At 48.8% G+C, this 24,797-nt stretch overlaps 1 protein-coding gene across 1 annotated transcript in view; it reads right to left on the bottom strand.

Moving 5' to 3' along the window:
- TTC9 (tetratricopeptide repeat domain 9) overlaps nt 1-24,539 on the bottom strand; it is a 30,179-nt gene extending 5,640 nt beyond the window's left edge. The window contains exon 1 of the mRNA XM_036272425.1: nt 24,008-24,539. Coding sequence (XP_036128318.1) covers nt 24,008-24,410 — 403 coding nt within the window. The 5' untranslated portion in view covers nt 24,411-24,539. The remainder of the gene's footprint in view (nt 1-24,007) is intronic.
- Between the last annotated feature and the right edge of the window lie 258 nt (nt 24,540-24,797).

The raw sequence follows: 24,797 nt of genomic DNA, 5'->3' as shown, positions 1-24,797 counted from the left end.
GAGGGTTTCTGTCAGGAGGTCCTGCGTGTGGACCTCTGGCTGCCACCTGTGGGGGCCTGGGCTCCCCAGAGCTAACAGACTTCCCGTCTGTAGCTTCCCCGTGCCCCATCTGATGTGATATCGGTCTTCTTCCGGTCCAGCTTTCCACCCAGACGCACTTGTTTGCTGACCTGAGCAGTGGAGGAAATGGACCTTCTTCTTTTGTTTTTTATTTTTTAAGTTTGTGAACATCTAAAATGGTGGGGCAGTGGGGAGCAAAGAGGCCTGGAAATGGAAAAGATCCCCCCCCTCCCAGGCAAAATGAATGATAGCAATCAGTTTCTGGGACTCATTCCATGGAAATGTCATGAATTCCCCTACAGATCCGGTGGGAAGTGTGATCCCGGCTATGGACTAGGGCTTAGGCCCGGTGGGAGGTGGGCCCGGTGGCACAGGGTGTGGCGTGCCAGGGGCAGAGCCCAGGGATCTAGAGTCGGCTGGGCTGCCACCCAGATAAGGAACCAGGGGAGCCAGGGTGCCAGGCCAGAGCGCTTCAGAGGGTCTGGGTAGAGGAGGTAAGAGAGGGTCTGGAAAGCTGCCCCTGCCCTGCTTACATGTGATTTTGGGGCACCTCTCTAGTTTGGCTTGAGAGCTATTTGGGGTCCATGTAACAAGCCCATGGGATAGATAAGCTGGGATGTTTTAAGGCACATTTTAGAGCTGAGGAGGAGAGGTTGATCAGTAGTTTTCTGATGTTCCTTCCAGGTTCCTGTGCCCATTATCCAAGGTGTGGGGGCTGCAGTGGACCCTTAGAATAGGTTGGGTCATCCACTGCCCTTCCTTTATCTCAGTTTTAATCCCTTACCCTGTGTCGGAGGTGGCACTCAATGCCGTACATATGCCATGTCTTTTAATCGTCACAATAACTCTATGAAACAGGTTCTCCTTATGGTTCTTTTACAGATGACAAAACCCAGTTCCATAGAAATTAAGTCACCTGCTGAAGGTCACTTGGCTAGGATGTGGCAGAGTTATGACATCTACCCACTCCTGCCAGGCTCCTAAGACTGCTCTTGACCATGGGTACCTGTGAGTCTGTATCTGGAGCCTTTGGAACCCACCAAACCCCTGGGAAAGAACAGGTCACCGCTGTAAACTGCCTCCCCGTGTTCCAGTCCTCAAGGCCAAAAGGGCTCCCTGACCTCACTGGGCACCGCACAGGCCGCTGGGAGCAGGTGAACCAAACTCCATCTCGGAGCTGATGGCCTGTGGGGTGAAGAAGCAGATGTTACACTATCTTAGATACTCCAGCGCCAAGGCTGTGAAGGAGAAGGGACGAGTGGAGGGAGGGGCCCTCGACCAGTATCAAGTACCATGAGAGGGCTTTTGGGAAAAAGTGGTATTCAGGGGAGTTCCAGAGATTGTTTCTCAACCTCAGCGATAAACATTTTAAGCTGGATAATTTCTTGTTGTGGGGGGATGTTCTGTGCATTGTAGAGTGTTCAGTAATGCCCCAGGCTTCTATCCACTAGATGCCGGTGCAGCAACCAAAAATAGTCTCCGAAATACTGCCAAATGTTTCCTAGGGGGTAGGATCCCCTGTTTGAGAACCACCGAGGTAGATGGGAGAAAATGTTCTCTAGGCAGAGCGGAGAGAGAGAAGCTGGGAAAGCAAGATAAAACCAGAGCACAGACTCTTCCAGTCCTGCTGAGAACCTGGGGTTTTGTTCTGAGGGCATGAGTGGATTTGGATGATAAAATGATGGTGACTACACTGACTCAAGTGGAGGCAGGAGAAAGGGAGTGATTTAAGTGGCATCCAGAGATGGGCTGATGTGCATTAGGGAACCCCTGAAATACTTGGCGTCTGTTGTTACATTCATGGGGGTAGAGCCCTTCATCCGGGATTATCACTGTGGACTCACCAATGAGCCAGGACTCCACCCCCATCGCTGTGACCTGGTCTCTGTTGGAACTGGAGTCTGTAACAGGGCTGTCTCTGTGCTCTGCCAGACAGCATGGATCAAGGTCTCAAAGAGCAACGGGCTGGGCACCAGGAGAGCTGGATGCTAGCCCCACCTTTGCCACCTGCCAGCACCGGAAGAGCACTTGCCCGTCCTGGGCCTCCGTTTCCTGTCTACAGAACAAGGGCCTGCACCTCCCTGAGTAATTTCTACATCCGTTTCGCTCTAACAGCCTATCGATACAACAATGTTCGCCACTTCCTAGAAGGACAAAATCGGTTCACACGTTTCTTCTAAAGGAATCCTGTTGTCCCTGCTACTTACGGGGAGGCGTCTTCTGTGGGAACGCAGTCCGCACTGGTAGAGTGGGCATCAAAAGGGCTTCGAAGGTAAGACAATTCTGCTATGGAGAGTTTTTATTTCGGCATAGAGATTGGGTTATATGTTCTGATGTGGTCTCCCCGAGACAAGGCTCTGGGGCAGGGCCTTCCCGGACGGGAGTGAGCACTAACGTGGGGGTCGGTCTCAGCAGAGGGGACTGTGGATTGGGAAGGCCAGTCTTGGGCTGGATGGAGAGAGAGCCTGCTCCCGTCTATGACCTTGACTCTGAGTGTACACTTGGATTCAAAGATGCAATCATGGAGCCACAGAAGGGGTGCAGGGTGGGGAGACACACCCACCGTGGACATGGAAGATGGGCCTGAGTTTCCAGACAACTATATCTAGAAGCTCTTTGGAAAGAAACGTTATTAACCTTCTGGTCTTTGGGTCTTTTGACACGATTGAATAAATGTTGCAGCTTCGAATGAGCTAAGCTGTGGAGAATTAAGGCAAGCTTCTCTTCCTTGCTTGGGAAGAAGGGCTAGGAGAGACACAGCCTTCCCTGAGCCTGATGTGGTGACAGTGGTGGTGGCCGGTGCAACTTACAAGAGAAAGGTGGATCTGGGGGACAAGGAATGAGGCTGTAAGTCTCCACCCACCTCTCCTTGGTGGAGGTCACCCTTCCAGTGCCCCCCCTGGGTGGTTAGGGTGTGTTTCTATGAAAAGGGCAGTCTTTCTTAAGGGGGTCTGTGGAGGGAAAAGTTCGAGAACAGCGACTTAAAGAACCCCAATGCACATTCATGCACTCAGACAAGGGAAATCATTTGATGTTCCCCAAAGCAACCACACTGAGACCTCAGGCTAACACATGTCAGATCCGCCTGGCTCTGGCACCTGTGTTTTTCCCGGTGCATGCAGGGCATAGTGACTGCCCGGGCAAAGTGCCACGCATTGGCACGAGATGAAGGGAAGCGGGATGAGAGGAGGAAGAACAAGTTCATGTAGTCATTGGTTGTCAGCTGATTCACTGTAGTTTGCCCTTCCCTGCTGAACAGAAGGGAAGATGGGCAGGATGGGAGGGAAGCAAAGAGCCACCCGGGGCCAGGAGTGAGGGGAAGGAACCTGCTCTATGAGGCTGCCTCATTGTTACGGGTTGAATTGTGTCCTCCCAGAAAGATATGTTGGAGTCTCAGGATATGATCCTATTTGGTGAGAGGGTCTTTACTCGAGTCAAAATGAGGTCATTAGGGTGGACCCTGGTTCAAAATGGCTACTGTCCTTCTAAAGAACAGAAATTTGGACACGGATAGACACACACACAGGAAAGGCAATGTGAAAAGACACAGGGAGAAGACAGCCATGTACACACCAAGGACGGGGAGGCTGCCAGAAGGTAGGGGGGAAGCAGGGAACGGGTTCTCCCTCCAAGTCAGGGAAAAACCACTCCTGCCAACACCTCGATCTTAGAATCCCAGCCTCCAGAACTGCGAGGCCCCCAGGCTGTGGGCCTTGATTCCAGCAGCCTTGGAATATTCACACACCTTGCTGGGCATTCCTTTGGGAGGTGGGACCAAGAAGGGACTCTTACATTAGTGGGAGAAATTTTCCCCAAAGTTAACCAAATTATTTGATTCGTTTCCTAATTTATTTCAAAGGGCAATGGTGCAGTAGTAAAGTGGAAGGAGCCTGGATCGGTCAGAGGTGGCATTCAGAATATTTAACAGCGGGTATGGGTTACAACCAAGCTGAATAGGCACCTAGCCCTGTGCCAGTTCTGGGGTGTTTGGCTGGACATCGATGGTGGATCTGGAGACACAGTCCTGGGCTGGAATCCAAGCTCTGCCACCTACTAGCCCAGGCCCTTGGCCCTGTCACTTGATCTCCCTCGGTCTCATTCTTCTCATGTGTTAAATGGAGGTAACACCTACTTCGTGGGAACTCTGGTGATGATAAAATGAGATCATGAATGTGTTATACGTGTCACGCAGCGCTGCACCCTCGAACCGATTCTCATGGATGCTAGTTCTTTAGGAAGCCACCTGTCCAATATGGTTTGTCCAGCAACATGTTCCTTCGTCAGAGAAAATGTCCCTTTTGGGTCCTACACACAACATATGATACACACATGAAGCTACAACTTAATTTAAAGCAAATTTTCAAGAACAGGTCAGGTACCTTTTGGAGGGTGGTTTAAAGGCTCTTTCTCCGGCAGAGCAATGGGAATACAGAGTATGCAGTGAAATGATGGTAACATATTCTCAGGCCCTGGCCGGTCTGGCTCAGCGGTAGAGCGTTGGCCGGCGGACCAATGAGTCGCGGGTTCAATTTCGGCCAAGGGCACACACCTCGGTTGCGGTTTGTCCCCGGCCCTGGTCGGGGTCATGCAGGAGGCGACCAGTCAATGTGTCCTTCTCACATGGATTTCTCTCTCTCTCCCTTTCTCTTCCTCTTTCTCCCTCCCACTCTATCTGAAGATAAAGAGAAAAATATCCTCAGGTGAGGATTAAAAAATAAATAAATAAAAAGCAATAAAACACAGCAGTATTTAAAAAGAACAGCAATAACAAAAAAAACATTTACTTAGGAGGCTCTGCCACAGGACTGCAGTGACCACCCAACTTCATTTTTCCATGAACGCGCTGATGGTCTCCTCTGCACACACAAGTGCTTACATTCAGAGCCCTGCAAAGAACTCTCTTCTTTTTTTTTCCTTTATTGATTTTTAGAGAGAGGAAGGGAGAAGGGGAGAGAGAGAGAGAGAAACATCGATGAGAGAGAACATCGATTGGCCACCTCCTGCAGGCCCCCCCTGGGGATGGGCCCACAACCTGGGCATGTGCCCTGACCGGGAATCGAACTGGTGACCTCTTGGTGCAGGGGTCAATGCTCAACCACTGAGCCACACTGGCCGGACCACAATTCTCTGCTTTTGACCTCTCATTTTGGTTTCATGGTCTAGGATGTACATAAACTCACACTTGCCACAAATGTTTCCCAAACCTAGTTTGCTGCTTGGTTTTACTTACCTATTTTCCTTTCAAAGGTGTGTTTGCCCTGTTGGGGACGGGAGGGTACATGCAAAAACCATTACCAAACAGCTTCGCAGCCAGAAAAGGGGGCTTGAGGAGAAGAGTGGGGTGGGGTTCTGGGCCTATTTTCTTTTCTTTTTTTTAATCCTCACCTGAGGATATTTTTCCATTGATTTTTTTCAGAGTGGGAAGGAGGGAGGGAGAAACACCGACGTGATAAAGACACATCAACTGGTTGCCTCCCACAGGACCCCAACCAGGGCTGGGGATCTTACTGCAACCAAGTGCATGCCCTTGACTTGAATCAAACCCACGACTCATTGGTCCACGGGCTGATGCTCTAACCGCTGAGCAAAACCGGCCTATTTTCTTCTCATAGGTTAGATAGCTTCTGTGTCAACAGCTGGTTCTGCCCCCGCCCCTCCACACCCCAAACATTAGCGGTCTGCTCTCTGCTCCTTCCCTTCCCACGAACGGATGAGTGGATTCTTTTTTTTTTTTTTTCATCCTTACCCGAGGACATTTTGCCATTTTCTTTTTTTTTTGTTCAGATAGAGTGGGAGAGAGGGAGAGGAAGAGAGAGAGAGCAACATCTCAATGTGAAAGGGACACATCGAGTGGCTGCCACCCACACGACCAACCAGGGCCGGGGACAAACTGCAACCGAGGTACATGCCCTTAGCGGGAATCGAACCCAGGTCTCTCCGGACCGCAGGCTGACGCTCTAACCGCTGAGCCAAACTGGCCAGGGCAGGATGAGTGGATTCTACAGTCAGTGTCTGGCTGACAGCTTTACGGATGGGACCCAAAAGTACTGGATTCCTCTGGAGCCCTAATATGCAGGAAGCCAGGAGCTCCAACAGCCAGTGCGGCAGGAAAATTAATAGGCCTGGGTACCGAGTGTGCAGGGCACGAGAACGCTTTTGAGGGAAGAGGGAAATATTTTTAGTGAAGAAGTTGGTGCCTCAGAGCTAGTGGACTCAATGTCCCCAGCACTGGCATCCGCTCACGTGTCCTTGAGTTAAAACACCTGGCCTCCCAGGGTCTGAAGTAGGTGAAAACGAAGGTAATTATGGTTGCTATCTACCTTTCCCCTGAAGGCTACTGGCAGGATGGAAAAGGTCAGTGCTTCCCAAGCTCCAGACCCTGACACCAGACGAGAAGCCCACAAACAAGTTTCTTATTAAATCATCTGTGGAAGCTTCTATAACATGGAGATTCCCAGACCCCATGCCCGGCAGTGGAGATTTGCAGATTCCCAAGGTTTAAGGTGAAGGCCAGTAATCCACATTTTTAATAAGTCCTCAGTGGGCACCTGTAGGTGGGCCTCCTTGCCTCCTGAGCTGGTACGTTCTAGCATTTTGGATGTTTCTTAAGGACCGTCCAAGTAGTTGAACTATGAGAACCCAGGACAGCCATGGGGAGCTTGAGGGTTACCTACGAGGCAAATAGGTCCCAGATGGCCAAGTTCAAGTGCATATGTGGACAAACATTTGTTCTCAGACAGTCAACTTGGGACACTTTAGGCTTTTCTCTTCTTAGTGATGGGAGACTCCTCACTGGAGAAGAGGAGCCCAGGCCAGGGGATGGAAGCAGAAGGCTGAGATGTTCCATGATGAGCTCAAGAGAACATAGCCCGGCCCTGTAGGCATCCTCTCTGAAGGGTAATAAGGGTAAGAGCAGATAACTTTTCTTTTTTATCCTCACCAGAGGATATTTTTGCATTTATCTTTCAGATAGAGCAGGAGGGAGAGAGGGAGGAAGAGAGAGAGAGAAACATCAACGTGAGAGAGACATATCCAGTGGCTGCCACCTGCATGGCCCAACCAGGGCCGGGGACAAACTGCAACCGAGGTACATGCCCTTAGCGGGAATTGAACCCAGGTCTCTCTGGTCCACAGGCCGACGCTCTAACTGCTGAGCTAGACAGGCCAGGGCACCTACAGTGAAGTTTAGCTCAGTTCCTTCATTAGGTAGATTTGAGGCCCGAGGTCTGGTTCTTGTGAGGCTTATATGTGAGACCAGATGGTGCCAAACTGTGCTCACTTTATATGTATACTTCTCATCTGGAAGCTTCCGATAGAATGCTCCAGAACCCTCTAGCCACTTGCGTCTCTGCATTCAAAGAGAAACCAAGTGCAGAGGGTACACCAAGATCTCCAATTTCATTGAGAGTCTACTGTTACCCTAATAGAGCTGACACAACACATCTCTGGTTTCTTCCTGAAACAGCTCCTCTTTTACCTGGTGCTTGCAAACTAACCCCACATTATCATTCTTAATTGAAATTTTTTATTGAGATAGCTATAACTTCACACACAGTTGTAAAAAATAATTCAGAGAGATCCCCTGTACCCTTTACCCGGTTTTCTCCCTGTGGTATTATCTTAAAAAACCATAGTGCAATATATTGACTATAATATTGACAGATACAATCCACCGATCTTATTCAGGTTTCCCTAGCTTTACTTGAACTGGAGTGTGTATGTGTTTAATTATACACTATTGTATCACATATGTAGGTTCCTCTACTTCCAAAGTTAAGTTCCAGCAAAATAGGATCCCTCCTGTTGCCCTTTCATAACTGCAGTCCCATCCTTCTTGTATCCCACCTCCTCTTTAACCCCTGACAACCACTAATCTCTTCTTCACTTCTTAAATTTTAACATTCAGAGTGTTACATAAATGGAATCATATAGTTTGAAGTCTTTTGGAATTATCTTTTTCTTTTTCACTAAGCATAATCCCTTTGAGATGCATCCCAAGTTGTTGCATGGATCAGTAGCTTATTCCTTTTCATTGCTGAGTAGTAGTCCACAGTGTGGATGGACCATGGTTTGTTTGACCATTCATCTAATGGAGGACATCTGGGCTGTTCTGGGTTATTGTGACTAACATTTCTATGAACATTCATAGACAGCTTCCATTTCTCTAGGACGAATGGCCAAGAGTGCAATTCCTAGGTCATGCAGGAAAGTATTCAGTCTCACCATTAAGTATGATTTAGCCGGCGTATGCACTTTATCAACATCAGGTTCTTTTCCTCTATTTCTAACTTGCTGAGAAATTATTATTTTTCTATTCCCTGTGGATTATAGCACACCCCACCCAATGGTGATGCTTCCACACAACATGTTGGATAGTCTTTTTCTATTGATTTTTTTTTTTTGGTACGTGCCCCTAGCGGGAACTGAACCCAGGACTCTCTGGTCCACAGGTCGACGCTCCAACTGCTGAACCAAACCGGCCAGGGCAAAATTTTATTGATTCTTTTTTTTTTTTTTTATCCTCACCCAAGGACATTTTCCCATTTATTTTCAGATAGAGTGGGAAGGAGAGAGAGAGGGGGAGAGAGAGAGAGAAACATCAATGTGAGAGAGACACATCAACTGGTTGCCACCCACATGACCCCAACTGGGACTGGGGACAAACTGCAACCTAGGTATGTGCCCTTAGCGGGAACCGAACCCAGGTCTCTCTAGTCCACAGGCCGATGCTCTAACCACTGAGCCAAATCGGCCAGGGCGGTCTTTTTCTAATGATGTCAGGTCTACAGGTATGATCACCCAGTGCATCCTTTAGCCTTCCAAAGAAGAAAATTGCTTTTCAGTCATAGGCTAGGATCAGGAGAGGCCCGTCACTGCAGTTATTAATGACACATGTCTTCTTTGCCCTTCCAGACAAGCACTGGCAGGGATCTGTACATCCCCTCACAGCAAAACCACATCGTAGCGGTTTGCACATGTTGTGTGCTCCATAAGTAGCAATATTTAACATCTGTATGGGGTTTTACAACGTGCTTGACCCTCACAGTGGCTCTGGGAGATAGGTAGTAGCCCGGCTTCCAGCAGCTTCCAGAGGCCTGGGGACGCTGTGACTTGCTGAGGGGTTATCTGAGTGCAAGTCCCATGTTGGTTCCACGCCTGCAGAGCTGGTGGCAGAGTGGAAACCTGGACTCGCTGACCTCCACAGGTCTCTTCCAAGCCTAAGGCCCTGAGCTGTGACAGAGGAGGCTGGCGGTGTCCTTCTCCGCGCCGTCTGCCCTGCCGGGCGCCCACACAGAGTTCTCCCACTGCTGGTGTGGCTGCTCGCGCTGCCAGGAGTCCTTTGGCTTCAGGGCCGAATCTCCCCCAATTCCATTCACTTTCATTTCTGACCTTCTATTCGTTCCAGTCTAGCACAGCTCACACTCGATTCATGCAAACACTGCCAAGTGTTTCTTTTGTTTTCTCTGTTTTAGCAACACTGTCCTTGGAGGTCTCTTCTTTTCACCATTCCCAGGTTGCTCTTTGTTTCCCAGCCTCTGGATTCTTCCCTGGGATGCCCCGCCCCCGCGCCCCGTTCCAGGGCTGCTGCACCCCTCTCACCATCTCCGCACAGTCCCGGGCACAGGCTCCCAGTGAACATATTCAATAGGGGTTCATTCATCATGGCCTGTGCCCAGAGCTTTGGGAGGAAAAGGAAAAGCATTCAAAAGATATTGATCTTTTTAAAGACTTTATATTCTTATTCACCTTTTGTTGGCCAGTACTTAGCTGTCTAAGTGGCAGGTAAAAGAGCTAAAGTGAAAAAAAAAACACCTACAAATCTTAAAAGCTGAAGGCGTATGTTGATAGTCCTTTAAGGAATATTGGAATCTGCTCAAGAGAGTTGTAACGCTGAAGCCTGAGGTCAGCTCAGGGTGTCGGTGCCTGTCGCCTGCCACACCGTTCGTGAAGGCACAGGCTTGGTGCTGAGGCAGCACCCTTACAAGCCATCCCCGCTGTGGCTCCCTCGCCCTTGGTCTCAGTGCCGCACAGAGAGACGGGAGTAGCAGGACAGGGTTATTTTTGTTGGAGTCTTCATTAATACCCCCTTCTTGGGTTGGAAGTGAGACTTTATTTTATTTATTTATTTATTTATTTATTTATCCTCACCCAAGGACATTTTTCCATTTTTTGTTCAGATAGAGGAGGGAGAGAGAGAAACATCGACGTGAAAGGGACACATCGAGTGGCTGCCACCTGCACGACCCAACCAGGACCAGGGACAAACTGCAACCGAGGTACATGCCCTTAGTGGGAACCGAACCGGGGTCTCTCTGGTCCGCAGGCCAGCACTCTAACCGCTGAGCCAAATCGGCCAGGGCAGAAGTGGGACTTTAAAGGGACCAGCTGGGTCATTTGGAATGTAATAATGAGTATATATGCCCAGAAATATTCAGAAGAAATTCGTTGCCCTATATGACCTTTTCCTTGTTGGCTCTGCCAAGGACACACATCACTCCCACTGGCAGGAATTCTGAGCCAGGATTGGGGGTACGGGGGGGGTCTCAGAAGCCAAAATTCCATCCTGTTCTCTTTTTGGACTCTAAAGAATGCCTCCCTGTCCTTATCACCTCGCCTGCCATTTCTCTGTGCCCCCAGCAACGGCTCTCCTGTCCCCACTGCCTCCCCCACCATCCCTCCACCACACCAGAGCAACCACCCTGCCACCAGTTATGTGTGAGGAACAGTTAGTTAACGGGTAGCGGAGAGAGCACTTCTCTGTGGCAGCACTGTGTGTTGATAGCACAGTGCTGGAAGTAACCTAAATACTGGTTAAATAAATAACAGGACATTGGTATAATGGAACATGACACAGACATTAAAATCGTGCTGCAGAAAAACACATTAATGACACTGAAAACATGTTTTTGGTGGAAAAAATGAGGGTTGTAAAAGTGTGTGCAGTAGAACCGAAATCTTATGGAAAATTGTGTGTGTGTGTGTGTGTGTGTGTGTGTATGTGTGTGTAGCATTTTGTAGCATTTGTAATAGCAGGCAACAGAATTTTTAGGAAAGAAATTACCTTATTTTTAGAATACCCTCATCAACTGCTTCAGTGAGGTAAGTGGAGCTTTGAGTTCAGTGGGAGGGAAATTAGGTAGATGAAAAGTTGGCCAATCTGCTCTGCATAAGAAAGGTCAGGAATTTGAGAGAGCGAGAACCTAGGAGGTGGAGAGGGGCCGGAGTGGGGGAAAGGGTCTGAGAAGCGTGGTGCACAGTTGGAACCTGCCAAACACGGTGAGAAGTCAGTAAGAAATTCCTGGTAGCCTGATGGGCAAATTCGTTTTAGGGAAAAGAATTTTAAATACTCAGTTTCTGGGATGTGAACTCCTTCTGTATCCTGTAACCTTCGGTGAACTCTGGTATGTCTCTGCAGCCTGATATGGTACCAGGGGGCAGGAAAGGGAAGAAGCAACAAGGGAAGGAGAACTGGTCCTTGGCAGACACACAGGTTGAGTGAGCAGCGTCTTGTGGGGGCCGAGGGGAAAAAGGAGATGGGGGTTCCCAGCAGTGGCCCCAGCACAGGTGAGACAAACACCTTCTTTTATATATAAGCTGGAGAAAGGCAGACCTTGAAGTGGGCTGGCTGACGTCTGGTTTACATATATACACGTGTTTCACACACGCAGTGGGAAGACTGGAGAAGAAAAACCCAAACAAGAAAGAGTGGGCATCTTGGCGGATGACAAGTTGAGTTTTATTTTCTTCTTTGAATTCCATTTATCTTCACTTATCTTCTCCGGTTACGATGTTTTTTTTTATCCTCATCCGAGGACATTTTTCCATTTTTTTTGTTCAGGTAGAGTGGGAGGGAGAGAGAGGAACAGAGAGAGAGAGAGAAACATCGATGTGAAAGGGACACATCGAGTGGCTGCCACCCGCACGACCCAACCAGGGCCGGGGACAAACTGCAACCGAGGTACGTGCCCTTAGCGGGAACCGAACCCGGGTCTCTCAGGACCGCAGGCCGATGCTCTAACCGCTGAGCCAAACCGGCCAGGGCCGGTTACGATGTTTTACTTTTGTAATTAGAACACTGTTTTTAAAACTCACCCCTGCTCATTTGTCTTCAGAGAGAGCAGGGAGGAGAGGGGCCAGCAAGGCTTCTGCAGGTGTCGGTAGCAGAAAGCGCTGCCCGGGGACCCTGGGCTCCTGAGAGGACCCTGGGCAGTAGGGTGGAGGAGAGCCTGGAGACGGGGGTAAAAGGGAGGCCCAGGGACACACTAGCTAGTGCTTTCCTGTGCAGGACCCCTGGTCAAGCCAGAAGCTTTCCTTATTCGACAACAAGGAGCTCAGTGAGCTGGCACAAGGCACATGGGGCAGGCGGAGGACCCAGGAGGCTGCCGGCCTTCAGCCTCTCCCTGGTGTCTCCCTCTCTCGCTGCCCTTGTTCCCCCTTCCCACCCGCAAGCTGCTTGCTTGTGAAGCTCCCCAGGGAACTCGATTGATCACAGCATGTATCTTCCCTTCCCGATTCTCTGCTCTGGGCTGACTTGAGGGGAGCCCCAGGTCCTTCCACTGCTAGTTCAGTTCAAAGAAAGGGTCAGAGAACCGGGGCAGGGCGGAAAGTGGCAGAGAGCAGACGCCGTCTAACTGAGGCTTATTCGCTTGCACAGTCTCAGGCCAGAGACATGTCTGCCTAGAACCCAGCAGTTTCTAAGCATTCCCTGGACCGACCTGTACCCTGAGCAGCTGGAAGTAGGCACAGACCGCCTGGCCCATGAGCCCTTGGTTCTGCTGGAGCTCAGATGCCCTTAAGCCTGATGGGTCACTTGTTCACTCGGCCTCCCGGCCCAGGAATGCACCGGGCAGGAAATACCCACACTGAAAGCCGTCGGTTCACACCTTGCACACCTTCCCTATCCTGTAGCCACTTAGGGAGGTGAAATTTCCCTGACCCCTCTTTGCCCTCCTGTGTGCTCACTTGCTTCCCATATTCCTTCCTAGCTTCCTTTCTAAGTCCTTTTTGCCTCCCCTCTCACATACTTCCCTGCCTTACTACCTACTGGAGTAGGAGTTATAATTATATCTAGCCATCACTTAGTAAGCATTTGTCATATGCCAGCCACTGTGCTACGCAAGTGTGTGCGCCTCATTTAATTTTACTCACCATCGCAATCCTTTGGGGTGCATGCCATAATGGAAACTGAGTCTTGTAGAGGTTGGAACCTGTCCAAGGTTAACGGAGGAGTTGATAGGAAGTCAGGATTCAAACCCAGACCCTCTTACGCTAACTGAAGTTCTTTTCCATTGGGACACATTGCCCCGCACGTTTCCCGGGGTCTAGGTGTGCTGCCTGTCTGTTCCTCTGGGTCCTCTCTCTTCCCTCCTGTCCTCACTGGTATACACAGGGGCGCAGTCCTCTCCTTATACAGATACAGGGAAAAGTCCACACAACTCCCAAGACCCAGTGGCCTCCACAACCTGGGGCTGCAGGTCCACTTGAGAAAGGAGCTCAGTTCTGACTCAGCCTGAGCACTGGGCCCAGAATCACATCCTCAAATGCTCACTTCTCAGGGACTCCCAGCCTTGGGCCAAGGGCAACTGCTGAGATGCTGTTACTTAGCTAGCAACTGTTCACTGAAACTCCTGGTCCTGCCAGCCCATTTCTTAAAAGCTTGTTTTTTTCTCGCCACTAGGATTTCTTGGTCTAATGTAGCCAGTATTGCCAGGTTTCTGATGGCAAATGACTGCCTACTCACAGTCAAAGTCTGAATTTTGGCATAATCTGGGAATATATAGCAGCAATAGGTAATATTGGGTGCCACTGATTTTGATCCTGGGACCCAGATAATATTGTATATAGGCTCCCAGCCCCTACCCTGGTATCTCTCAGAGACCCTGGGAGGCTGCAACCTTACTTTGGTCTACCCCCAAATTTGCAAGAGTTGCCTTGGAAATCTTAGTTGAGTTCTTTTACTGATTATTTGTCAGCACATACCAATAAACCGGAATAAAAGAGAGCTTGCTTCCTGTTTCCTTCCCAAATCTGGCTGCTACCAGAGAAAGGCCAAGGTGGAAGGGGGCTAGAGGGCCTTCAAAATCCTAGACAGTTTAACTCTTCTAAAGGGAGACCTGGAGGGATCGGACCCAAGCCGCACTGTTCACATAGGCGAACCTGAAGCTCAGAGGATGCCACGGAGCAAGTCAGCAGCAGGGTCTGGGCCCGAGCCCTGGTTCCCATCACCCCACGCCACGTTTTGAGAACAGAAAGGATTTACATTTGCCTGTGAAGAGTCATGGCAAGCATCCAGTCAAGTTTCTACGAATGGGTGAGTTTCCTTCCCATGTTCTCTGGCTGCTATGTCTGAGCCACTGATGGGCAGGATTTCCTAGACTCGGGGGACGAGAATCCTGGACATGGAGCACCCATACCATCCTCCATTCACACCAGAGACACACCACTAATGTTCAGGACCAGGTTAGATCACAAGCTCTGACCCAACTCTCTTCCCTGACTCAGTAGCAGATTCAAACTGTCACTAACATGTGACGGAGCTCAGAAGGGCGTCCCCTACCTTGGGGCACCAAGCTGCCAGGATCTAACACCGTGTGGACTGGGACTGGGCTGGTGGCCACTGCAGAAAAGGGCATGAGTCCCATTATGGGATATTAAGAGAAAGTTTGGGATAATTTTGCTTGACATCTTTGGCGTTACTATTAGACAAGTATAGACAAGGCATAGGTAATATCCAGAATGGCATTAAAAATGATGTTTATAAGGTGGGTTTTCTTCAGGAAAATAAAAAGAAAGCAAAACTGTAATTTCTCTACACAGATAATTCTGTCATCATGTTTTCTTAAAACATAAAAGCAATACTGCATATAAGAAGAAAAGTCAAACACTAGAGAAAGATTTAAAATAAAAAGTTAAAAGACATGGAGGAAACTGAAGTGCACATCACTAAATGAAAGAAGCACTTCTGAGAAGGCTACATACTGTATGATTCCAGCTACACGACATTCTGGAAAAGGCGAAACTGTAGAGAACAGTAAAAAGAAAAACCACTGTTTGCCAGGGGTTGGGGTGGGGGGGGGGTGGGATAAGAGATGAGCAGACAGAGCACGGAGGATTCTTAGGGCAGTGAAAACACTATGCCACCACATTGACGGACGCACGTCTAAACCCACAGAGTGTCCAATGCGAAAGCAACCCTTAATGCTAGCCATGGACTTTGAGTGATGATGATGGGTCAATGCTGGTTCATCAGTTTCAACAAATGGGTCACTCTGGTGGGGCATGTTGATAAAGGAGAAGGCTATGTATGTGTGGAGTTAGGGGGAAAATAAGAAATAGCTGTACCTTCTCAACTTTATTGTGAATCTTAAAAATGCCCTAAAAACAATAAACTCTTAATAATAGTAAAGTTAGTCTCTGTCCACAATTCCTCTGCCCAGACCCTTTTTCAAGTGAAGTTAACAGCTTCACTTGTAGGATTTCAGATCCCCCACCCCCCACCCCTGCAAAAAGCTTTATTGTTTCCATTTGGTCCAGGGCATGTCAAAGGGCTCCAGGTGGTGGGAAGGCTGCCTTATGGATTCAGGGAGAGGCTCAGGCAGAAGCCAGACACCAGGGGATGCAGAGGGGCCCCTCAAAGGCCTCTGAACTCCAAAGGCTCCTGGTTGTGCTTGAGGCTGAGCCTTTTTTAAATCCTTACCCGAGGACATTTTTCTATTTATCTTCAGATAGAGTGGGAGGGAGGGAGAGAGAGGGAGAGAAACATCAATGTGAGAGAGACACATTGACTAGTTGCCTCTCGCAGGACCCCGACCAGGGCCAGGGATGAACCTCAACCGAAGTAGGTGCCCTTGACCAGAATTGAACCTGCGACTCTTGGGTTCATGGGCTGACACTCTAACCGCTGAGTCAAACCAGCCAGGGTGAGGCTGAGCTTTTTAAGAAATACTCTCCCAGCCCAGCCTGGGGACCAGCCAGCCTGCAGAGGTGAGTCAGGTGGTCTCCCATCTTCTTGATGAGTTTCACCTGCTCATCCAGGAAGTGGTTCTCCAGGAAGTCACAGAGCTGAGGGTCTGTGCTGGTAGAACCCGGGCACGCAGATCCAAAAGGGCCTGGTTCAGGTTCTTCTACAGGACCATGGTGGCTTCCATGGCATCCTGAGTTTTACCCCACTCACCTAGGGTTGTCCTTGGCCAACTCACAAAGAAGTGGCCCACACCTCCAGAGCCACATCGTCATGGTCGAAATAGAAGCCCAGAGAGAGGTAGGTGTAGGAGGCCCGCAGATGCAGGTAGACCAGGCAGCCTCCATGTCAGTGGAATAATTCTGACAAATTTGGGAGCTCATGGTTGTTCAGCAATAAGGAGTTAAGCTAAAAAAACAAAAACACACACAAAAAAAACGGTGTTGGCTGGTCTCGGAGGCTGAGATGATTCTGAAGGTAATGACTGGAAAAGAGGTTGGAGGGTGGGGTGTCCCTGGGTCAGTTCCGTCCAAACACTGTTGAAGCAAGAGACAGAACCAGGGACAGCCGAGGGCACTGTTCAAATAATCTTGAATGCAAACACTGTACTATCGTATATACTTATGCTAGTTTATGTCTTTTTTTTATTTTTACACAAAGGGAATCATATTAAACATTGTTCTCCATTTTTGCCTTTTCAAGAAATTGATTACTTGAAATCCATGGCACCAAATATTACCTATTGCTATTATATATTCCCAGATTATTCCAAAGTCAAGTACTAACAGATTTTGGAGACTGGTCCATATCTGCACACACAGAACTACCCCATTCTGTGTAAGGGCCACAGCGTCCATAAAGACAGGCAGGCTGCCACGTGCGGCGCCTCACTTGGATGTGTCTGGAGTCTTGGAAGCTTGACTACCCTATGTTCTCCTACAGATGGACCTGAGAGATTGCCTGGAGGTTCTAGCAGGGGAGCACAGCTACTCGTATACCTTTGACTGAAGGACGATCCTCCTCCAGCTGGGAAGGGCTTCCTCTTGGACCCAGTGTGTGGCTTCAGGAGGGATGCATGGAGCAGTGAGGGAGGAAGCTGACACCGGCCGCGTCAGCCAGATTGGCCTAATCAACCCTGGTGATAAATGGCGTGACAGGTGTCGCTGCCAGACTGCCTTCACATCTAGAGAGAAATTTTCTTTCAAGAGCTGGAAAGGACCTTTGGGATCCTGGAATCCAACCCTGGGTTTTTATAAATCAGAAAACCATGACCCAAGAGGTCAAATTCCTTGAAGCAAGGCACCCGGCACATTAGAGACAGAACATGTAATTCAAGTTCCTGGTCACCAAGTCACACCTCCTCTATGTTAATTAGGAAATTGTTGTTGAAACATTTGGTTTTTATCCGAGCTGCTTGGAGTAGGCACAGCCTGGGGGTGACAGAGAACAGCTGGAAGGGGAAAACGGCGTGGCCTTCGGGTCCGTGCTGCAGCCAAGCGGCTTGCCTTGGACGGGCCCTCTCATGTATTTGGCTGTAGAACTCTGACTTCAAGATTCCCCAACAAGTTTCTGGCTAAGAGCCATCCAACACATTTCTTTTGGAGGTAAACTAAGGAGCTTCAGAATCCGCTTTAGAAACTCAGCCCAAAGTCTACATTCAGAATGTTCTTTCCTTGAAAGCATCCTACAAGTTTCAGTTCTCACCGTTCTTTTTGTTTTGTTTTTGAAGATGTCTTAGAAGCCACATTTAGAGGCTTAAGATTTATTGGTTAGGGTGCTGCCCAGGGAACAGCCTCAAATAACAATGGTTTAGCCAGTCAGGTTCTCCCACTGAGACGGCAAGATATCGCCTGAGTATCTTAGCATAAAGCCCCTCTTTCCTCTTCGTTTGACCAATTCTTTTCCAACAACTCATCTTCTGGCTACCAGGTTACCATTTATCTCTAGCTCTTGACCTCCTTTTCACCACTGAGTTTTTGCATTTGTAATTCATCAATCTTGATGCTTGGTTCTTTGGTTCCACAACAATTTCTGTTGAGTACCCTGTGTCTTAGAATCTGCCTCAGAGTCTATCTCTAATTTTGCCCACTTTAACTGTATCTACCCAGTCATTTTCTAGTGTCCCATTGAGGGCTGTCTTCAAGGGTGGGTGACTTATGCAGTCACATAGGACCCATACACAGAAGGGCCCTGAATTTGGCTTAGTGCTCTGTTGTTGCCTTGTTAAAACTCTTAATAACTTTATCTTTGAAACTGTGTTTTGTAAGTGAAGTCCGATGGGACAATGGAGCGTGGATGAGAGCAGAAGAGATAGGCACACCTTTCTTTGCAGCCCCACTCGCATTAGCAGTCACGATGCCCCACGAGCAGAGTTCCAGTGGATCCACAATGCGTGGAGGTTCAGGAAGACCCGACTCGAGCACAAGGTAAGAGTGCTAGCTCTATAAGCAAGCAGACCCGCTGACAGCCCCAAGAGGCTATGCTCTCCATTCAATCCAGAAATTGCTTCAAATGTAGAAAGAAGGTAACAGTGTTCCGGGAAACACAAATGACTTAGAAACCCCATAATATCCTTTCCTATTCTGTTACTTCCCCTACTAGCCAACCACTCAGGCTGAAAATAATGACATAGAAAGAAAGAGTAAAGTAACCTACAGTTCTTTTTCCTTTTCTTACTGATCAGAAAGCCAAGCTTGGTAGAAAGTGTGTCCATAAAGTATGCATATAAAGAAGTGAAATTAAAAGAACTGAGTTTGTTTTGTCAGCATTTCTACTGTTCTAATAAGAATAAACTACATATGCACATATAAGCTACAAAATATAAATTGTGTAATTTATATGATTTCATATACAAGTGCTCTTGTATTTCCATTTAAAAGTGGCATTACACAGTATACAGATGAACATTAAAATTCATGCCAATAATTAAAATTTTTAATTTTATTATATTAACATTAAATAGCAAATAAAAACATGTCAAGTCAAGGGAGAGAGACGGCATGAGATAAAGAAATAAAGCTTTATCTTTTAAGAACTTTAATAGCAATTCTCCCCTGTCTGTTTTTGGCTGTTGTTAATCCTCACCCAAAGATATTTTTTCCATTGATTTTTTTTTTTTTTTTATAAGAGAGTGGAAAGAAGGGAGGAGGTGGAGAGAGAGAGAGTGAGATAGAGATAGAGAGAGAGAGAGAGAGAGAGAGAGAGAGAGAGAAACACATCAATGTGAGACACATTGATTGGTTACCTCTCAAACATGCCTGAATGGGGCCGGGGATCTAACATGCAACTCAGGTATGTGACCGGGAATCAAACCCATGACCCTTTGATGGGGAAGGGGGAGAGAGGTGACGCTCTAATCATTGACCCACAATGGCCAGGGTTCTCCTCTGCTTTTTGAACAAGGAGCCCCACAGTTTCATTCTGCACTGGGCCCCACAAATTACATAACTGGTCTTGGTCCCATCGCTTCAAGTCATGTCCAAGCACTGATAAAGCTGGTTCCCGTCTCAGGTCCCTTCCCAGTGTGACTTCTCAAGGTTCTGTCATGGGTTTCAATTGAGACCAATGGATTATCTGCCCCTTTGGTAAAATAAACAAAAAATCTCCCAAGCATAGCTCTAACTGGATGGGGAAGTGGAGGTAAAATGACATGGTAGGGGCTTACTCAGAGTCGCAAGGTATGCCACTGACACATAAGCTGACTCGCATCTTGCCTTTAGATCCAATGCCATGGCCTGTCTGCACCCATTTCTACTGACATTTTAGTCTCAAACATCATTTGAAAAATACCAACAAAGTTATTATGTATTGAAACCTTCTGATCACACCCCAGGGACACCACCACAGCCCCATAGGAACAGATAGAGCAAAAGGCTCCAGCCCTCAAGACGTTCTGCACAGAACGTTCCAAGGCCCCAGAGGAGCCCTGTTTTGTTCAAGGTTAAGAGGAGTTGATTAACAGGCCAATATATATGCTGCCTTTGCAGCCTTGGTAAGGATTAGATTCCTGTATCTCCCCATGCAAGTCAGAATATCTTTTCTAATCATTGTATCAGTCATTAGAAATTGTTAAGGAAGGAGATGCTTCCCATCTCTTTCCTTGAATTTCCTTAAATAAAACATGTGGGCCCAGCCAGTGTGGCTCAGTAGTTGAGCGTCCACTCATGCACTAAGAGGTCACTGGTTCGATTCCCTTTCAGGACACATGCCCAGGTTGTGGGCCAAATCTGGGCGGGGGGGCGGGGGACATGCAGGAGGCAGCCAATCGATGTTCTCTCTCATCGATGTTCTTATCTCTCTCTCCCTCTCCCTTCCTCTCTCTCTAAAATCAATTGAGAGAGAGAGAGAGAGAGAGAGAGAGAGAGAGAATAAAACATGCAAAATTAAGTCCAGGCATCTTGTATCACTTGTGTCACGTAGATCCCTACTAATCAGAAGAAACTCCAGTCCAGAACAGACCACAACCATGGGCACTTTGCAACGTGCCTGCACACCCTTTTTGTGGTCCCCTGAAGTCATCCAAATCCATTTTTCAGACTAACATCTCTTGGTACATTCTCAGCTGCCCCCTTGCTATTGTCTGGGAGCCTACCAGGCATAGTACAAGGGTCCACTGAACCTAGCTTTCCTCTAGAAGCTTCACAAAAGCCTTTTGTTCAGCGTTGAGATGCCTTTAGCAACACAGCCAATACCTGCAGGCACTTCTGGGCTAGTCCAAATTCCTTCTAACCTCTCAAACCTCAAATTACTCCAAACCTCTCCCTCTATGCACAGCTGTATAGAGGAGGGTAGATCCTTGAGAGAACATCTTCAGAATGCTCCTGCCTGGAGCCTGCTGGCGTGCTCAGCACTGCAGCCCCGATGGAAAGGTCAGTTGCCTTTTTGTCAAATGAACTTGCAGTAACTGTCTGCTTCCTTTTGGCAGACACGAAAGGGAAAAGATATCTTATGGGCCACAATGCACTTTTCTGACTCGAACAACAATAACAGAGATCGTCTTTCCTTCCCTTTCCATTAAATAATAATTGTAAGAACACATTTAAAATTTTTGTCACTACTTAAAACAATCTTCATGAAATTATTTTAATGAGATGTAAAATGCTTCTGACATAACGGTAAATGGAAATAAAAGCAGGATACCAGAGTTCCTTTGCTTTATGAACAGTTTACATTTATGTGTAGAAAAAAATACAGGAAGGAAATATATCACAATGGATTCCTTGAGGTGGTGGGGGTTAACGGTATAATTTTCTGTTTTCTTCCTTTAACTTTTTTGGTATTTTCTAAAAGACAATACTTTTTTTTTTTTTTTTTATCCTCACCCGAGGACATTTTTCCATTTTTTGTTCAGGTAGAGTGGGAGGGAGAGAGAGGAACAGAGAGAGAGAGAAACATCGATGTGAAAGGAACACATTGAGTGGCCGCCACCCGCACGACTGACTGACCAGAGCCGGGGACAAACTGAAACCGAGGTACGTGCCCTTAGCGGGAACCGAACCCGGGTCTCTCAGGACCGCAGGCTGACGCGCCAACCGCTGAGCCAAACCGGCCAGGGCAAAAGACAATACATTTTTATAATCTAACAAGTTTTGCTAGGATTTCTGCCGTAGTAGTAACCGATTCTATGCATTGTTCAAAAGGAAACCAACATCAGGCTTCTACTTCTCCAGGTGACTTCTATGTGGGTCCTTTCTCTCAGTTGAATTTTTTATACAGGATGCCTATTGTGGCTTTGACAAGACTGCTCAGCTTGTAATACCTTCTTTTCTTTTTTATGTGAAACTTGACAATATTTGGAAATAGCCCTGTCAGAACCTTGAATCAAGGCACTGTATCTCTTTCTCCTGGTTACCAGGGCTGAGAGCTCCCAACAGAATTTTTCAAGTGTAAGGACTCTGGAGTCTAAGACTGGACTCCAGGGAGACAGAAATCTAGAGGATACTGACTTTGTGCAGGAAGGTGTGATGACAAGAACATTGATTTTGGAGTTATATGGCTCCAGAAACATAGGGATTTTTTCCTCTGCAAAACTGATGATCATATTTCTTTTATTGAGTTGTTTTAAAGATTAAAAAAGACAATGTATATAGAGGGCCTAGCATAGTGCACCCAATAAATTATTAATATTAATGGTGAGACCGGGAGAAGACAGCAGAGTGGACAGCTCCTCCACTTCTGCCCCTACCCCCAACACAATGAAGTTTTCCAAAGTGGGGGTGGGTGTGGGGGTGGGGAAGGTGGGGAATGGGAAAGTGGAGGAGCTGTCCAGATCTTAACCCCACCCTGACTGGGCTTGTTTGACCAAGGACAAACATATCTTTGGTTTCACCACGAAAATATAACCACCACTTCCAGGGTGGAAGATCGGCAGTGCTAGCCACAGGCCAGCAGCCAAAAGCATGGGGTGAGGGGCAACCCTAGAATGCCCATGGATAATACTAAATATAAGACTCCATTACCATTCTGAAATCACTACATTAGCGGTCCAGAACCGCCTCTTCCTCCACCCATAGCCACTCTGCCCTTTAACTATTCATCAGGCAGAGCAAGTGTGCCAGGGACTTACAGGAACTAAAGGGAATCATGCTGTACCTTGTGAGGGATTGAAATATTCCACCTTTGCTGTATTTCTTTATCTGCTGCTGTTTTTACTAGAACTGCTATCAGCACTACCATTTCTACAACAACAACTACTATTACTATTAATTAAGTTTGAAAACTACAGTTTTTAAAGTGCCTGGGTTTTGCCGGATGAAAGATAATACTGGACATGGCATTATGGGAAGGCAGGCTGGCACTAGAAACTGCAAAGGGAACAGAGCAGATTTGCACTTAGGAACAGAGCAGAATTTTATATATATATATATATATATATATATATTTTTTTTTTTTTTCCCAATCCCCCAACTGCTTTCGCCCCCAGACACATCCCCAGCCACACCCAGTCCCTCTCCCAACCCTACTCAGCTCCAACTGTCTGTAGCTAATTTAGGCAATTTCAAGGGTTAGGGACTAGGAGTAATTGACTTTTGTTTGGTCAGAGGAGCTGGACCATGCCAAAATCCCACCACTTGAGGTGGGGAAGAAGAGAGAATGCTTTTAATATATGAGGTCATTGCCTGTCAGCATCTCCCACCTTGTAACAGGATGGTCCTTAGAAAGACCCAGACTCTTCCTTTTTTAGGGACTTCAAATTTTCCTGTGCCAAAGTTACACTTTAAGAAATGTCTGACTCTGCCCTCAATCCCCAAAGTGAACTGGGGAATGCACACCTCACCTCTCATCCCAGCTGGGTGAGGACCAGGACTGCACAGAGCGACAATGAGGCAGGGGGAGAGGGAGGGTGCAGCACAGCTCTAGCCCAGCCATGAACTAGGCTCCCTTTGAGATCACTCTCTTCACCTGGCAACGGGGCCCCAGCATAGCTCGGAGAGAAGAAAGTGGCATTTTGGAAACCATTTTGCTCAAGATGCTGAAGGTATCTTGGCAAACTGCCCTTTGCTATTGGGGCCAAGTGAACTTAGGGAAGGGCCTCACCCATAGGGATGCGGTCATTTGCCGGGAAGGTGTGGGCCAGCTCTAGAGCCAATGGTACCTGCCCAGCAAGAGCAGTCACCGGGCATGCAGTGGGTGCGGGTGGCCCACCCTGGCGCTGTTTCCCACATTGGACCCCGGTCCACTGCGGAGCCACAGTAGCTGCAGTCACAGCCAGGCCAGCTGGGTCCCCGTCTGGCTCTGTCCTATTATTTATAGGTGAGATTTACAATGGATGCGGGGAAGGGACACGGGATGACAATGAGTTTTGGAAGGTACAATGCTAAAAGTCACACTTTTCCCAAGGCGCTCCCCCTCCCAGAGCAGCATGGTCTCAGCGGAGGAGTGTGCATTGCGGGCGGCCGCAGTGGTCGGCGGCGACCTGGCGGCCGGGGCCGCGGAACTGGGACCGCGCGGGCGGGAGGCCGCGGCGCGCGGCGCGGCGCAGCTCACCTGCCAGGCTGTTGTAGCAGTCGATCTCGATGGCTTCCACTGTCTTGCTCTGCTCCTCGGAGAGACGGCCGGGGTTGGGGGCCCCGGCCAGAGAGGCCGCACACGAGTCCCGCTCCCGTTCCCCGGGGGCCGGTAGCAGCCCCTTCAGCTCCAGCAACGCCCGGTGGTATTTGCCGATGGCTTCGCGGAATTTCTTGTCCTTGTAGCACTGCGAGCCTTGGCTCTTGAACTCGTGGGCGCGCCGGATGAACTCAGCGGGCTCGGCCGCCGCTCCAGCCTGGCCCCGCGCCGGAGCCCCTCCGCCGCCCGGGACGCACAGAGGCGGCGGCGGCCGCTGCACCTCGCCGGCCACCGGCGGGCTCGGGGTCCCTTTGGTCCCGGCCGCCGAGCCCTTCCTCTCCATTCGGCCGCCGCCCGGTGCCCCACGCGCCGTGATCAGCCCGCTGCTGCCGCGCCTTCCCGGGTTTAAAAGAGGCGGGCGCCTGCCCTGCGTCTGGCAAGCTTGGCCGCAGCCGTGACACCCCGCGGTGGCCTGTCGCCCCACACTCCCATTCTCCCAGCCAGCTGAGGGAGGCTGCTCTCTCCTCCTCCTCCTCCTCCTCCTCCTCCTCCTCCTCCTCCTCCTCCTCCTCCTCCTCCTCCTCCTCCTCCTCCTCCTCGGATTGCCTTCCCCTCCGTCCCTCCCTCCTCCCTCCCCCACTCCCGCGCCTCCCGCCTTCCTCCTTGCCCTCCTCCCCTCCCGAAACCTTCCGGGGGTGGGCACCTGGACCTCGCACACTCTGGGGCTAGC

Source organism: Molossus molossus, unplaced genomic scaffold, assembly GCF_014108415.1.
Source record: "Molossus molossus isolate mMolMol1 unplaced genomic scaffold, mMolMol1.p scaffold_m16_p_1, whole genome shotgun sequence".
NCBI lineage: Eukaryota > Metazoa > Chordata > Mammalia > Chiroptera > Molossidae > Molossus > Molossus molossus.
The sequence above is the reverse complement of the archived record's forward strand: the minus strand, read 5'-3'. Positions and strand labels throughout refer to the sequence as shown.